Source organism: Ochotona curzoniae, unplaced genomic scaffold (assembly GCF_017591425.1).
Source record: "Ochotona curzoniae isolate NIBS_2020 unplaced genomic scaffold, NIBS_Ocur_1.0 contig_1071, whole genome shotgun sequence".
Classification (NCBI taxonomy): domain Eukaryota; kingdom Metazoa; phylum Chordata; class Mammalia; order Lagomorpha; family Ochotonidae; genus Ochotona; species Ochotona curzoniae.
This window is the reverse complement of record NW_024464939.1, coordinates 17,540,378-17,557,214: the sequence shown is the minus strand read 5'-3', so window position 1 is coordinate 17,557,214 and position 16,837 is coordinate 17,540,378. Positions and strand designations below refer to the sequence as shown.

At 39.9% G+C, this 16,837-nt stretch overlaps 1 protein-coding gene across 2 annotated transcripts in view; it reads left to right on the top strand.

Annotated features, from left to right (window-relative positions):
• Positions 1 to 15,545, top strand: part of TERF1 (telomeric repeat binding factor 1) — a 36,323-nt gene extending 20,778 nt beyond the window's left edge. Inside the window, exons 7-10 of one of the 2 annotated variants that reach the window (XM_040994420.1) lie at positions 140 to 199; positions 2,112 to 2,200; positions 5,211 to 5,317; positions 15,132 to 15,545. In XM_040994420.1, the coding sequence (XP_040850354.1) occupies positions 140 to 199; positions 2,112 to 2,200; positions 5,211 to 5,317; positions 15,132 to 15,308 (433 nt within the window). In that variant the 3' untranslated portion in view covers positions 15,309 to 15,545. The remainder of the gene's footprint in view (positions 1 to 139; positions 200 to 2,111; positions 2,201 to 5,210; positions 5,318 to 15,131) is intronic. The other variant, XM_040994428.1, reaches the window with a different exon arrangement.
• Positions 15,546 to 16,837: the final 1,292 nt, after the last annotated feature.

Genomic DNA, 16,837 nt, shown 5'->3' with positions numbered 1-16,837 from the left:
ATGGACTGTATTTGTCATAACTTTGCCAGGATTTCTTTCCAGTGAAATTTTTTTTTAATAAATTGAAATGACTTGACTGTGAAAAATACCCTTATGAAAGTTTTATTTATATTCTTAAAAATTTTTTCTTCTTTTAAAGTGTTAATGACAAACAGTCTACGGTAACTGAATCCTCAGAGGGTACAGTATCCTTATTGAGGTGAAGTAAATTGACGTTTCTCTTTTCTGTCTTTAACATCTTTGAAGCAATTCATGCAGACTTAAATATGTTATATGTAACTATCATGTGAATGATATGATTAAAAGACCATTTCAGGGTCCCTCTTACCTCAACAGATATTCTAGACCCTGATGTTCTAGATGTAGTGACCTGCTTCTGGCATTCTGACTTGTTCCACACTATTTCTACAAGCCCATTGTTGAAATATACATATAAAGGTACTTCAAGAAGTTCATGGCAAAATGGGATTTAAGATAAGTCTACTTTGGTGCAAAAAGTTTAAAAATATTCTTATGTTTTTCTGAACCTTTTGGTCATACCTCATATGCACAGATTTCAAAGTTTTTGCACTAAAATAAACTTACAGTTTTTTTTCCATGATCTTTCTGAAAGTTCTCTCATCTAGGAAATCTTTGAACATGAAGCAGTTGCTTAGTAAACTCATTTTCTGTCATAGAAACAAAGATAAGGAAGAGGATGGGAGTGTTTCTGAAGAGCGCCTGAAATTTTACTCTTATAAGAAATTACTGAAACACTGTATTTGATCCGCTAGAGAAGTTGTGTGACAGACAATATGAATGCCCTAAGAAAAGAAAGTCTGCATGAATGATTTCAGAAATAGAGCAGTTGGGATGTCAAGTGGAAATTTGGGAAAAGGTGGCTGACTTGGTGTGGAAGATTTTATTGGAGATGAGAAATTGAAAAGCCAGAATCTAATGAGTTTTCCATAAGAATGCTGAAATCTTATCACCTAAAGGATCTGTGAATGGTGGGAAATGTTTGGACAGAATGAGAGTGGCTGTGAAGAATGATAAAAGATTATATACCTCAGTGATATGAATCTTCAAGGGCTAAGGTTACTGTGGAATCAGGATTCTGAAAGTAGGTCAGTCATTCAGAAATGGAAACTATGAAGATTTATCTCTGGGGCCCTGTCATTTGTAGCAGTTAGTAAATTAACCTCATCTCAACTTGATAAAGCTGTCAAGAGAAAAGCATTGTGCTCAGAGGAGAGCTGCATTGTGTACAAAGGGTAGAGGAGCTGGGGTAGAGGTCGAGAATGATCTTCCAGAGAGAGTAGTACAAAGTTTTAAGGAGGAGGCTACATAGCTCTAAACAAGGGTGGGGAACCTCTTTTCTATAAGAGGTCTTTTGGGTATTTATAGAATCATTCATAGCCCATACAGAGTTATCAGCTGAAATAATTAGCCTGCTGTAGAGATAGTGAACTTTGAATCCTGCTTGCTGTTGACTTGGCCAAGCCTGACCAAATGATTTTATAGGCCTTAATGTGGTCTGTGGGCCAGACATTCCCCATCCATGATCTATATGATTGGGATAAAAATATAGTTAAAACAGCCTACCTTTTCAGTGACAATATTAGAGCTGCCTAAGTTTAGGCAAACTGTAATTTGAATTCTCTTTTTCTCGTTTATAAAATACAAGCTATTCAGGAGTGCCAGAAAATCATGCCACATCCGGTATTTCTAAATAATTCTTCCCTACCACCGGCAAAACTAACTATTGATGCTATAATATAAGTGTTATTTACCATCTTGCAGGGAGGTTTTGAGATTTCTCTTTTGAAAAATAGAAATGATAGAAGAGAATAAAAATTTAATACTGAGTTGGTGTTTTTGTTTTGTTTTTGTTTTTTTCTTAGTCTGAAAGTTCTAAAGAGTTTTGGTTTCTAAGTGGATGAGATGAAGAAAGTGAGAGATGGGAAAGAAATCTGACAGCAGAAATCTTGTTCAGAGGTTAGGATGGGACACTAAGTAAGGAGAGCACTGCAGGAAGCAGGCCAAAGTAGGTTTAGAACAGAATAAGACCAGTCATCTATCTTATAACTATTCTTTCAGGAACCTGTCTTAAATTCTCATGATTTGTTTAGGTCTCACAAGAATCTCTTGTCTAAGTTGAAATGTAGAAGCTGGAAAGAAGACCTTTTTGAGAAGGAAGAAAGAACAAAAACTATTCAAAGTAAGTATTACTGTCATGTTCGACATGAAGTGGCTGTGTCCTTGAAAATTGTCCATGGATTGGTCTCACTACAACACAAAAATACACAATTAAGAAAATTGAAGCAAGGCATGATTAAGTCTTGGCTTTGGAGAACTGAGGGTGGAATTTAATCTGAAAAGCTGTTCTGCCTGCCTCACTTAGAGTTGTTTTGCTGTGGTAGCACACTGCTTTTCTACCTTCGTTATATTCACCAGCTTCACTTGCTTTTCCGAAATTTAAATACAATTAATTCTTGATATTTAAAGTACTTGTGTTTGCATTGAATTAGTGAATAGTAAATCATTACTAGGAGAAATAAAGCATTAGGTTCTGTAAGCCTATGGTGCAAAACCTTTACTTATTCAATACATAAGGTTGTTTTATGCATGTTTACATTTATTTAATATATGTTGTTGCCTTACTAACATTGAATCGCTGTCAACAAAACCTGCCAGGCCCAATTGAAACACATGTAGTATATGTAAGATGCATCACAGCCTTCTTTTCCCAAGAAACACTACAGCACTGTAGTGCTGACATGTGGGGATCATTTTAATTAGTGAAATCGCTAACAAAAATGTGGGGGGGGGGGGGCGGGAACCATACTTGTCATACGTGTTTATATGTATGCAAGCTAAAATGAGATGTCACTTTGTTGGACCTTAGCTGTGATATGTACATATCCAGCAACTCAGAGTAAAAGCCATTGCTGGATTTAAAGCACAATACCCCCAAAAAACATTGCAGGGGCAGTATTTGGCATAACAGACATGGCTTGGAATGCCTACATCCCCTATCGAGCTACTTCTGTTTCTTTCTTCAGATGCATGCACATCCTTGGGAGGCAGACTTGTTGACATAATGTGCTTGGGTCCCTGCCTCCTGTATGGGAGACTGATGAAGTTCTAGGCCATTGACTTTGACCTGGTCTGGCCTGGCCTGACCTGGCCTTGACTGTTGGAGTATTTGAGGAGTGAACCAGTAGGTAGACTATCTCTTTGGAAAAAAAACAAGCAATTAAAAAGATAACCCAAAGGCCCACATTGTGGTGTCAGCTACTTAAGTTACTGCTTACAGCTCTGACATCTGGTATCGGAGTGCTGATTTGCAGTCCGATTGCCCTCTTTCCTGTCCAGCTTCTACTGCTGCCCTGGCAGGGAGAGGGGGGGAGACAGCAGAAGGCTGAAATATTTGGGTCTTTGGAGGCCTGTGTGAGATCAGGATGAAGCAGCACTCCAGTGTGGGATACTGGCAGTGACAAATAGCAGTTTAACTCACTGTGCCACAATACCAACCACTGCTATTGTTACATGGAGCATTTTAAAATTTCATTTAGATCAGTTAATAGTGTTCACATATTCTGTCTCTTTGCTTATTTTTTGCCTACTTGTTAATAACAGAAGTTAAAATCTCCACATTTAATTATAAGTTTGCCTATTAATATTTATCTTTTAATTTGCTATTTCCTTTGCCTTTTTAGTTGTGCAGCACATATTTGAATAATTCTCCCATATTTATAGTCTCTTCATTCATAATTAGTAAGATTTCCTTTTTCTTGACTAGATCACTATGAATATGTAAATCACATTTCCCACATATTTAGGTCTCTTGATGTGTTCATATAGCAATACTGTATTGTCTGTTAGTATAATTTGTAATAATTCAGTATGTGGTAGGGCAGTCATACTGTTTTTGCAGTAGTGCTTTAAATATTTTTGGTTTTTTGGGCTTCTATGTTGTCATGAAAAATACTCAGCCATTAGAGGATTGTTAGCAGTAAAACTTCCACCACCCCGTAAGTGCCAAACATAGACTTCATAAGTCATAGACAATTTATTGCACCGTAATAAACAGTGTGACATCAGCTAGTTGTGCTTTTCTCCCTATCCCAAATTCCCTGAGCAATACGGATCCCATGAAGGCAGTAGGTTGTATATTTTTCAGCTGAGACAATGAGAACCAAGGGCTACTTTGAAGCTTTTTAAGTGAACTGTAAAACATTGCGGTAAAGAAAAATAAGCCAGTACCTTTCCCCAAAAGAGAGCAGTTGGTCATGTTGTGATATCCTTGATCTGCTTAGTTGCTTATGAACTGTAAAATATGCATTATCGAGATGATAAATAAACCCTGTAAATTCAGCAAGAAATGCAGGCGTGCTCAGATGTCAAGGTAGAGTACCTCTCCTTGTGCACAATTTTGAAGAATCTTAAACAGCTCTGCATTGTTGCAATAAATCGCCTCATAGAGAACTGATGTATTAAATCTTTCTGTGAATAAACAAGATGTATTTCCCCAACATGTCTATACCTATGTATATACAAGTATATATAATAGTTTTGTTAACATTTACAAATGTAATAAAAGTTAATTTACTGCATGTAGATCTTGTACTGCTTTTAGTAGTTATTCCCAAGAATGATATATTTCTGTTGCTATCCTATGTAGTATCTCGCAGTTGTTTTCATGCTACTAATTAATATCAAGAACCTTGTTGCTTTTTGTATATTAATCTTGTGTCCAACTATCTTGCTAAGTCCTTTTATTTGTAGATTTTTTTAAGCTTTCTTTCAATATAGTTCTTTTTAGTAACAGATATAGGTACATGTATTTGTTGACTTGCTAAATTTTCTATGAAATATAAAAGTAAAATGTTATATTTACATTGTCATGTTCCTGTAAACATTATCAAAAGACAGTTTCAGTACAATAAGTACTTTTTCTTTTTTGATGAAAAGATAAGTCTCGTGGAGTTAAGATTACTCCTTTAAAGACATACAGGAGAATCAAGACATGAAAATCCCTGTTCTCATAACTGATCTCTGCACTGCACCATACTCCTCCCAGATGTAAAGGGAAAAAATTAAACATGAAGCCTTTTTGTTTCAATAAATACCTTTAAACTTAAAAGGGATTTCATAATAGCTTTTAAAACATAATTTCATTTTTCTTAAAGTGAAACAATTTTTGAAGCCAGCATTTTTACTTTTAGGTGAGAAAAAGAAAACAGAAAGCAGAAGAGCCACCAAAAGAGGGAGAATGCATGTTTCAAAGGACCAGCCAGTAACCTCTGAAAAGCAGCGGCCTAGGAAAAAACAGGTATTTGTTTTTATTATGTGAATAATGGCTTGTGCACATTAAAGTTTATAGTTCAACTGATATATATGGAACTTAAGTCCACATTATAGACTCCTGAACACTGGAATCAAATTTAAGTAAGACTGTTATATTCGTAAATAAAAATAGGCAATATTTGATTAGATAATTGTATAAAGATTGTCATCTGTGTGTTAATTTTAGTCCTGGCCTCTGCCCTTGGTGCCTTTGTGGGTTGAGGGGAGCTCTTGGTTTTGCAGACAAGGGACATAGGATGTGTACCTCAGAGTGTATTCCATTCTTTGAAAAAGTCTACACTATAGGCTTTCTGAAAACCCTGGGCAAGACAGCTGTGCCCTACTTCAACACACATCCTTTTCTAATTTGCACTGATTAATGGACCCTTCCACCTGTATATGGTTCAGATGTTTCTTACGTTTTTCAGTGTTTTAGATTTTATTTCCTTGCATGTTCTTTGTGGATGAATTCTCAAATAGGAAAATACCAACCTTATGCCTGTATAAACTATTGATATTTTTGTGCTTGATTTTTTTTAAGATACGTATTTTTATTTGATAGGCATAGTTAGAGTCAGAGCGTGAATCTTCCATCTGATGGTTCATTCCCCAGTGACCACAAAGGCTGGAATGGTCCAAAGCCAGGAGCTTCCTCCAAGTCTCCCATATGGATGCAGGGACCAAGTCCTTGGGCCATCTCTTGCTGTTTTCCCAGGCACTTAACAGGGAGCTGGATTGGAACTAGAACAGTTGGGACTGGAACTGGTGCCCACATTGGATATTGGTGTCTCCCAGGGCAGCTCTGCTGATTAAATCATAATGCAGGCCCCTTTTTGCAGTTTGAATATGACGTGTAAGGTGTAGATTTTTCAGCGTTTTATTACTGTTCAACATTGTCTGAGCTTCCTGTCATTAATTTTGGAAAATTCCCAATCATTACCACTTTGATCTTTCCGTTTGTTCTTTTCTTTTTCTCATGTCCCATTACATACCAATATGGAATGCCTTTTGTAACTGTTCCACAGCTGCTCGTAGATGTCCTTTGCTCTTGACTTTCTGATGTGGAAGGTTTATATTAACATCTTCAGCTCACCGATTCTTTCCTCAACTGGATCTAATCCACTGTTGATCTCTAAAAGGCATGTTGATTTCTGTTACTATGTTGAAAATCTCTAGGATTTTTTTCTGTTAGACTTCTTACGCATTGCCCACTGTTTCCATTAGAGCACTTGGCATGATTGTAGACATTTAAATTCCAATTCTGGCATTTTGAGTATATCTGCCATACCTCCATGAGTGTGGTTCTAACAGTGACTTTGTCTCTTTAGCTGTATTATTCCCTTTTAGCGTGTCTGTTATTTTTTGTTATTGTTTATTTATGCCTAGACTTGATATTTTGGGTGAAAGGAAATGAGGTTCAAAGACCTTTTAAAATCATGAAATTTGGGGATCAATGCTGTGGCCTGATCCCGAAATTTAAGCCACCACCTGCAGTGCCAATATCCTATATGAGTGCTGGGTTGAGTCCTAGCTGCTCCACTTCTGATCTAGCCTCCAGCTAATGCATCTAGGAAAACAGCAGAGGATGACCCAAGTCCTTGGGCCTCTGCACCACATGGGACATTCAGAAGCAGCTCCTGGCACCTGGCTCCTCTCTTCAGATTGGCCTGGCTCTGGCCATTGAAGGCATGTGGGAAGTGAACCAGTAGGTAGAAGATCTTTTGGACTTTTTCTCTGTAATTCTGCCTTTCAAATAAATAGTCTTTTTAACAATGAAAAAATTCATGTTTATTTTCCATGAATTACACTGTTTGCTACAGGTGTAAATACCAGGCTATTTCTTGCAGTATCCTTGTTATCATTTGTTAATGTCTTTGGGTTTCCTAGGAACTCCTCAGAGGCTGTGGCCGCTCTTCCAGCTGTAATCCCTTGTTTGATATGGTGGTCATGAGGGAGGAGGGGAAGCATTCTATAGTCCTGTGAACCAGGGATGTGACATTCCTAAGGCTTTTTGTTCCACCCCCTGACGTTCCTCCCACCCACCCCCACCAGCAAAACTACTCCCCTGGTAAGACAAGAAAACTAGAATGGACTTGCATTGTATATTTCAGCAGATTGGTTAAGCTCTGGCACAAATCAGTTTTTGTTTTTATTTGAAAGACATTTCCCATCCACTGGTTCACTACCCAAATGCCAACAGTAGCTGGGATTGGACTAGGGTGCAGCCAGTAGCCAGGACTAGAGTCCAGGCCCCTTCTCAGGTGGGTGGTGTAATCCAGTGACTTGAGCCTTCACCTATGAATCCAGGGTCCGCAGTCAGGAGCCAGAACTGAGGACCGGCATTTGTTAAGGAAAACAGAAGACTCAGGATATTAGAAAACGAAGTGTATTTCAGAATCCTACTTTTGTCCTCCCTCATTCAGATTTTTGTCTAATTTTCACCCTAAAAATCTAGTGGGGCTCCTATAGTTAAGATTCAAAAAGATGTGTGAGTCCACTAAGACTAGACACTAAGGTTTGGGTGGTGGTTTTTAGAAGATTTGTATGTTTATTTGAAAGGCAGAACTACAGAGAGAAAAAACAGACATCTTCCTTCTGCCATTCACTTTACAAATGACTGCCCTGGTCAGAGTTGAGCCTGTCAGGAGTCAGAAATTTCTAGATTTCACACATGGTGCAGGCACACACACACTTGAGCCATCTTTCACTGATTTCTCAGCACATTGTCAGGGATCTGGGTCAGAAGGGAGCAGCTGAGACTTGAACCAGCACTCAAATGGGGTGCTGGCATTGCAGGTGGTAACTTTACTTGCTATGCCACAGCGCCAGTCCTAATTCTGAGGCTCATCCACATTGAACTTTAGCAGTTCATCCGTCACATTAATTGTTCCACCAGTTCTGACACCTGCCATGAGCTGCTGTTTTGGCGTGTCCTCAGTAATTCCTGTGAGTCTCTGTGTCTACCTGTATGTTTCAGGATAGCCACTTTCCCTGTCATATTAATTATTCATGAATCTTAGAAAAGCTATTGGTTTTCAGCTCTGACCTGCTTTCAATTTATTTTTTGAGACACATGACCTTCCATCTGTTAATTCACTGCTCAAGTAACTGTGACATACAGTGCTAAGCTAAGCTGAAGTCAGGAGCCAGGATCTCAATCCAGGTCTCCTGGGTGGGTGGTAAAATCCCAAGAGATGGCGCTCTCAGCTGTGCTTTAGCAGGAAGCTGGAATCAAACTGTGCTGGGACGCCAATCCAGCCACTCTGAAGTGTGTGTGTCTGTGCCAGACTCCTGCTTCTACTTGGCTTTTTTGTGGAGACTGAAGTAATGATTTCTGGGAACTTGTCAAGCTGAAAACCAGAAGTCTCATCTTGTGCGTTAACTGATCTTTCCTGTAACAGTCAAAATGAGATTTCAGATGCTATAAGTTTATTCTAAGCTAAATACCTTTCAACAATAAGAAATCAATGTGAAGTACTATTTTCTTTTTCTTTTTAAATGTTGTCAATATTTTTAAGATTGTTTGTTTAAAAAGCAGAGTGACAGGCTAGATGGAACCTAAAATTCATTCAAATCTCCCATATGGGTGGCAGGAGAATAAATACTGAGACTCATCTTGTTGCCTTCCCAGACTAATTGGCTAGAAGCTGGATTGGAAGCAACTCAAAACTCATAGATAGCCCAAGTGGCTGCTTAGCCTACTTCACCACAATGCCTGCCCCTTGATTCTTGTGAGGTTTTGTTGTTATTGTTGTTGTTTTAAGGTATTTTTTACTTGAAAGTGAGAATTACGGAGAGGGAGAGATCTTAGATCCACTAGTTCCCTTCCCAAATGTCTGCAACATTCAGTGCTGAGACAGTTCAAAGCTAGTAGCAAAGAACTTCTGGGGTCCCCACATGGGTGCAGGGACCCAAGGCGTTGGGCCATCCTTTGCTGCTTTCTCAGGGCATAAGCAGGGAGTTTGATCTGAAATGGAGCAAGTGGGACTAGAATGAAGACCTGTATGGGGTGCCGGTATGCCGGTACTGCATGTGGAGGATTAGGTTGACGTGCCACTGCACCAGCCACTGTTTTTCATTTTTTAAGTAACACAGGCAAAACATAATCAAAGAACATGGGTTTTATACGGACACCAATGACTACATCCCAACTGCCAAGGAGACCACAGGGAATAGGAGTGCCTTCAGAGGCCGAGAACTCTGAGGTCACCCACCCCCATTTGGAGCTTCCACAGGGGATGGAAGAAGTCCAAACTCTGCTGTGCAGAAACCAGCGTCATCGGAACGACAACCAGGAGCCCTAAGCGGTCTGCAGAAACAGAAGAATAATAAACTTCCTTCGGGACTAGGGAGGCAAGCTTTGAGCTTTCTCTGGTCCTCACCTAGCTCCGGCTCTGGGTCACCACCCTCTCTCGTGATGACATTAGGATCACTCCAGAAACCCCTCAAAACAAATGAACAAACATACAAACAAACAAAAAACTTAGAATAGACAGACAACAACAAGGAAAGCTTAGAATCAGACAGGAAATGGTCAGCGTGGATTTACTCATACTTCACTAGGTGGGACACAAAGATTAGTTACACCTTACCTAGGGTATTGGGGATTTCTCTGCACACCCCTCCTAAAAAAAATGTTCTGTACCTAAACTGATGACAGATGTCTTGCTAGAGTTATAAGCCAGTTCAGACCATCCGAAAAACAACTAAGTTCAGCAAAATCATGCTTCAACACTATAAATAGCTAAATACAAAAATGAAAATAGACACGAGACAACTGAATAGTAATCTATAGCCATTTTGAAGTGTATAGAACCTGGTTGAATATAAACCAAAATTGAAATGTCTATGAAGAAGTCACAGGATGTAGTTAAGAACCTGCATTTTCCTATTAACATATTGGTTAATCAATACCATGTCAATTAATGCCATAATGCTGTAAATTGTTGTTGATGTTATGTTGGGGCTTTTAATTGATTGGCATGATACTTTGCTGGCTTTACCTTCAGACCAGAGATGGTCTCACCAAGAAATCGAATAAGATGCTGGACTTTGTTGTGCTTGGTAAATACTTCCAATGGAAGAACCTCAACTGAATTTGAACTGTGGTAATGCAACAAGGTGGAGAAATCCACCATGGGGAGAGGGTTTGGGGAGGGGTGGGGGAATCCCACTGCCTATAACACTGTGTCACATATTGCAATGCAATTAATTAAAAAAAAAATGGGTTTTATACATTTTCTATCCTGATATATATCATCTTTTTATTATTTTTTTGTGATACAGTTTTATAGGTATAGGGATTCCCCCTCCCCCTCCTCTTTCTCCCTTCTCATTTTCCTCTCCACCCCCATTTTCCTCCACATAATGTAGTATATTCTTCCAGCAACAGTTATAAGTCCAACATTCTGCTGTTTAAACTGTATCATGGCCCTGAAGGCATGGTATCAGGGTTGCTTGAACAGACGAGAAGATGCTTAAAGGAGAAATGATTTTATTAAACTACACTGCAGCCATCATCCATGCTTTTAGGATGACACAGCTTGTCTAAGATCATACAGACTTTTATATCCCAAAAAGCCAGGATGGCAAAGCTGTAGTTACAAAGGCCACAATATGCAAGCTTCTGTTAATCACTATCTTGGGGAGCCGTCTTCCATCATTTGCAACCCTTTTACTACCAGAGGGAGGCATGAAAGAGAGAGCATTGAAACATGGTTGCTCCAAGATATACCAAGTGTTCTTGGTTTGTGCTAAGCCTCTAGTCCACAGACACTCTCAGCTCTTTCAACATGGGCAGTGGTAGCCTACATTTCCACCAACAGTGAAGTAGACTTTTCTTCCCACATCCTTGCCAGCAGGTATTTGTTAGTATTTTCCTGAACGTAGGGTGCTCTCTCTGGAGTTAAGTGGCAACTTACTGTGGTTTATTTCCCTAATAGCTAGAGATATGAGCATTTTTTCATAAATTTTGATTTATTTCATTGGGAAGTCAGATTTGCAGAGAGAGAATGAGAAAGATCTTCCATCTGCTGGTTCACTCCTCAAATGGCTGCAACAGCCGAAGCTGAGCCGATCCAAAGCCAGGAGCCAGGAGCTTCTTCCAAGTCTCCCATGCTGATGCAGAATCCCAAGGTTTTGCGCCAACCTCTACTGCTTTCCCAGGCCACAAGCAAAGAGCTGGATGGGAATGGAGCGGCCCAGATGCAAACCGGTGCCCATATGGCATCCCAGTTCATGCAAGGCGAGGACTTCTGCTAAGCTACTGTGCTGGGCCCTCTTCTCCCATTTCTTAACATGGTTGCTTTACTGTCTCTGAGTCCCCTGTCATGTATTATGCAAAGATTGTTTTCCATTCCCTTGGTTGCCTCTTATTGATCATTTCCTTTGCTATGCAGAAGCTTCTTAGTTTGATGTGGTCCCATTTGTTTATTGGCTGACTGATTTCGATGACCTTCCTTTTTTTAATATTGTTTACATATTTGAGAGGGAGGCACACCGCTGTGAGTCTTCGATTAGGGTAGGGAGTGTTGAGGTATAGAAGAAGGCAGGTGGAACAAATCTTTTTTTCTCTTGTGTCCACAGGACTAAGGGGAGGGTGCCACTCCTTGCTGTCAAATTACATGAACACATGGGGATAAGGGGTGGTCCTTTAATGATGTCTTAGAGACCCTGAGGTAGAGATTGTTTCCAGGGTGTTGAGTGGTTTTGATAGTTCTGAGATGTCGTCTGTTTCATTGCACCAGGATTGAGAAAAATCTTTCCATGGTGAGCCAGGTCTGCCTTAACATGTCCACAGGCCCAGGAACGAGTCACAAAGCTTGGCCAGGGGAGTGTTCCTCCCGCCACCCCCGTTCTGTCTCCCATTCTCTGACAAGGCACTTGGAGACCTTTGCTTGCTTAGATGACCTGGCTGTCATGTCCCTTGTGTACATCTGTGCATTCTGTCCACTGCACAGGCATCAGCAACTGAGGGGGCTCAGTTCCTATACATGCACTCTAAGGTGTACATGATGATCTTACCTATGACCTTGGTTTGAGACCCACCATCAAGTTGGAGTCTCCCGAGAAACTTTACCTGCAGTGACCTTAGACTTGAGTTTTGTGTATGGCAGTCAGTGCAAGGTCACGTGCAGTCTATCTGCACCCGCCAATGCATACCAGTGGATGCATCTGCCTGGTAACCTCCACCGCAGCCCTAGCCTCACATGAACTGATGGGTGCCACAGCCTCACCTAGCACAGCCTGCCAAAGGCTTGGTTGTTGTGCACGTCAGTGGATGCCACGACCTAGTCAGGACAGCCCCAAATAATCCTCCAGCCCTAGTTTTCATGTGTTGTGACCTAGCCCAGTCTGTCCTGCATCCCATCTGGTTTTCATGCACACCCATGGGTGTTGCAGTTTAACTTGGTGCTACCTGTCCCCAAAACCCAACCTACATATATACGTATGAGTGTTGCTGCTTTAACCAGCCTGGCCCCACTCCCAGCCCTGATTCTCATGTTTACCAGCAAGAGCTGTTCCCAACAGGGGAGTGCCCACAAATTCCCTACCTGGCCAGCTCGCAGCCTCAGATCTTGCCCCACCCATCAGTACTGTGGTCCAGCCTGATACAACTTGCACTCAGTCCCAGACTAGCCTACCTCTGGTCCAGTTCTCATGTTCACTAGTGGAAGCAGCAGTCTAGCAAGAAAGTCCCAGAAATTTATTATGCCTGTTCCCAGTCTCATGTGTTGCACATGCCACCAAGTCTGAGGTGACCATCCCTCAGTCTCCGCATTTGCCAGCAGGTGCTAATATCTGGTCAGTTAACATGTGCCCAGTGCCAGCCTGACCCATATGCAGCCCTCATGTGAACTGGCTAGTGTTGTGGCCCAACCCAGCCTGGCTTGAACCGCATGTTGGCTCTTGATCATGCCAGAGTGTGGTGAGGACTGACTACCTGGCCTTCCCTAGATCTCCCTGGCTCACATGTGTCCCAACAGGGGCTGTAGCCTAGCTTGACCTGGCCTGCCCCCAGCCTTAGCTATCAAGTACAGGAGCTGCAGCTTCTCTGCATTTGTAAAAATGATTTTGCTGCCCCTTTCTTGGCTATGTGTTGTAACTAATGGAATTCAGAATTCAGTATATCAGATAAATGAAAAAGTTTTAAGGACAGGAATTGACAAATTTTCTTTTTGATGTGACACTGATAAGCCAGTTATTACTACTCACTCAATTTCATCTATTGAAGTAGAAGTTGGTACCAGTGACTTTCACGCTTTTTTCGGCTTCAAACTTTTTAGATTATAATTTTCCTTATCATATGATACTTGTTCTGCATGGATGTTTTGAAGCCTGGGTGAAATTAAGCAAAGGCTGAAAATACTTAAATGAAACAAAAGAAACATGTTGTGACCAACCATTAAATAACAATATATCAACTCAAGATCTGTTTTTTATTAGAAGATAAAATGTGGAGCCAGTGGCCTGGCATACTACATTAAGCCTCCACCTGCAGTGCAAATATTACTTATAGGTTCAAGTTCATGTCCTGGCTGCTCCACTTTGATCCAGCTGCCTGTTAATGTGCATGGGAAAGCAGTGGAAGATGGAACAAGTCCATGGGCCCCTGAACCCATGAGGGAGACCCAGCCTCAGCTGTTGTGGCCATTTGGAGACTGAACCAATGGATGGAAGAACTTTTTGTGTCTGTCTGTCTCTCCTTCCATCCCTCCTCTCTGTCCCTCTCTCTTCCTCCTTTCTTTTCTCCCTACCTCCTTCCCTCCTCCATCCTTCTATCCTTCCACCATCCCTCTTGCTCCATTCATCCCTTGCTGCAAATCTGCCTTTTGAAAAATTAAAATAATATATGAATTACTTTAGCACTATGGTAGTTCAGTTGATCTTTACTAGCAAAATTACAACTTTCTTTAGCGTTCAGGGTATGTACACTTCGTAGAACAGATTGTGAATATTTGTGATACATATATAGTTTCTTTTACATTTTATATATCCTTTTTATTTTTTTCAATTTGACTTGTAAAGTTATAAAAACAATTCTAAGCTTCTGGAATGTAGTAAAATAGCCTCCATTATATTTTGGAATAAGATTGCTGACCCCTGCTGGAGGAGATCAACTTGAAAGTAATGGTAAACTTAATCTTATCAAGTAACAACCTACTTAGGAATCAGCAGTAACCTACTTGGGATTTGAGCAGAGAATTGAGCATTTCCAAAGAGAAAAGATACTGTATTGTATTTCATCTGTAGTCTATTAGAAGCAACTACCGCTCAATTAGAAATAAAAAAAATTCTGCATATGTGTATCAAATTTGTTATAAAGACTGCTTTTCAAGTGTACTAAACCTGACTCTGAAAACAACAGAATCTCTTAACTTGAGGACCATGGAATTGATACACGTTTTAAGGGGAATTGAAGTGGTCTCCAAATTTTTGTGGAAATTTTTACATACCTACAATTTTCTGACATGAGATCATAACTTGTGACATTCTTAAAGATTGTTGAAGTACTTTGAGTCAGTTACACATACACAAAATTTACATTTTTCTCAGTTTGTATCAGTTAATAAAAATGTACTAAAAATTTGTAGAATATATATATAAACTGAATAACAGTATCGACCCATGATATTCTAACAGGTGAAATCTTAAAGAGTAAGAAATGTATAGGGAAATTCTGCCTTCATTCTTAAACTTTTTCTTCAATTTTAGCCATCATTTTAATAAAAAATAGCTGTGCTTGTTAGTGGATATGTCCTTAATTGTTTTCTCTGAGTGACTATTTGTTTTATCAAAAGGCATGGCTTTGGGAAGAAGACAAGAATTTGAAATCTGGTGTGAAGAAATACGGAGAGGGAAGCTGGACTAAAATACTGTTACATTATAAATTCAACAACAGAACAAGTGTCATGCTGAAAGACAGATGGAGGACTATGAAGAAACTGAAAATGATTTGCTCAGATAGTGAAGACTGAACATATCTGTAAAAGTTGATGAAAGGACTGTATTTTGAGCACTACATTTTGTTTGACAATTTCTGGTCTTAAGAATTTTTTGTTTAGAGCATTATTTTTCTGTAAAAATCTGAATATGTGTGCCATAAATGCTATCACTGTATTCCTTAATCTTTTTATTATCATAAGATATAAATTTGTTGGCCCTTGCCCCATTCAATATCCATCCCCTAAGTTCTATTTAAATAAAAATTAAGATCTGAAAAACAGAAAAAATAATTCTATATCTGTAGCCTGACTTCACCCCTTCAAGAAACAACAAAGAAATAAACCACAGCAGTTAATATGGAACTTACATGAGCTGAATCATGCCCAGGCCCTGCCTCCACTCCTGATTCTGCCTCCCTCTTAACATGGAACCTGAGTGACAACAGGTGATAGCTTAAGTCTTCAGGTCCCTTCCACTTATGAAAGAAACCCAGATTGAGTTCCAGGCTTCTGAGTAGTTCTGGCTATTAGAGTTATTTCGACAATTAGCTAGTTAATTGGAAGTTCTCTGTAGCTCAGGCTCATTCACTCTTGCACTCTGTCTCTAGTGTCATTCTGCCATTCTGTCTTTCAAGTAGGTGAAATATAAGTAATGAAAAAGAAAACATGTAGAAAAATAGAAATGTGTTTTGTAATTCTTTAATATTCTAACATGAGATAATGATTTGCTTTTGGCCTCAATATACAACTAAATAACTATAAGGCGTTAGTGCAGTTATGACATACAAAGTTGCAATTATGACATACAAAGTAAACCATAAAAACCAACAAACTACGCTGTGGCCTAGCGGCTAAAGTCCTCGCCTTGAACCCGCTGGGATCCCATATGGGCACCGGTTCTAATCCCAGCAGCTCCACTTCCCATCTAGTTCCCTGCTTGTGGCCTGGGAAGGCGGTCAAGGACAGCCCAAAGCTTTGGGACCTTGCACCAGCGTGGGAGACAGGGAAGAAGTTCCTGGTTCCTGGCTTCGGATCTGTGCAGTACCAGCCATTGCGGTCACTTGGAGAGTGAATCAACGGATGGAGGATCTTCCTCTCTGTCTCTCCTCCTCTCTGTATATCTGACTTTGTAATAAAAATGTTTTTTAAAAAAAACAACAAACTAAATTTTCTTTTTATAAGATTTATATAAACAAAACAGCAGACTTAAGGCCAGCACTTGGTGCAGTAGTTAAGCTAGCTCTTGGGACACCCATATCACATGTTGGAGTGCCTGGAGTTGAGGCCTGGCTCTGCTGCTTGTTCCAGCCTCTTGATGTGCATGATGGCAGGCAGCAAATGACATTAAGTACCTGGCTCTCTGCCATGTGTGTGGGAAAGGTAGATTGACAACAAATGAGACTTTTGTGCCAGTGTTAAACTTTAACTAAACTTTTGATAACTTGATACCATAAATATCAGGTTCTCTGATGCTTTAATATGTCAGTATTGTGCCTAAATAGTAGCCTGTAAGTGTTGAAATTCATATTATCCACAATCACCTTGATATCAGTAATAAATGA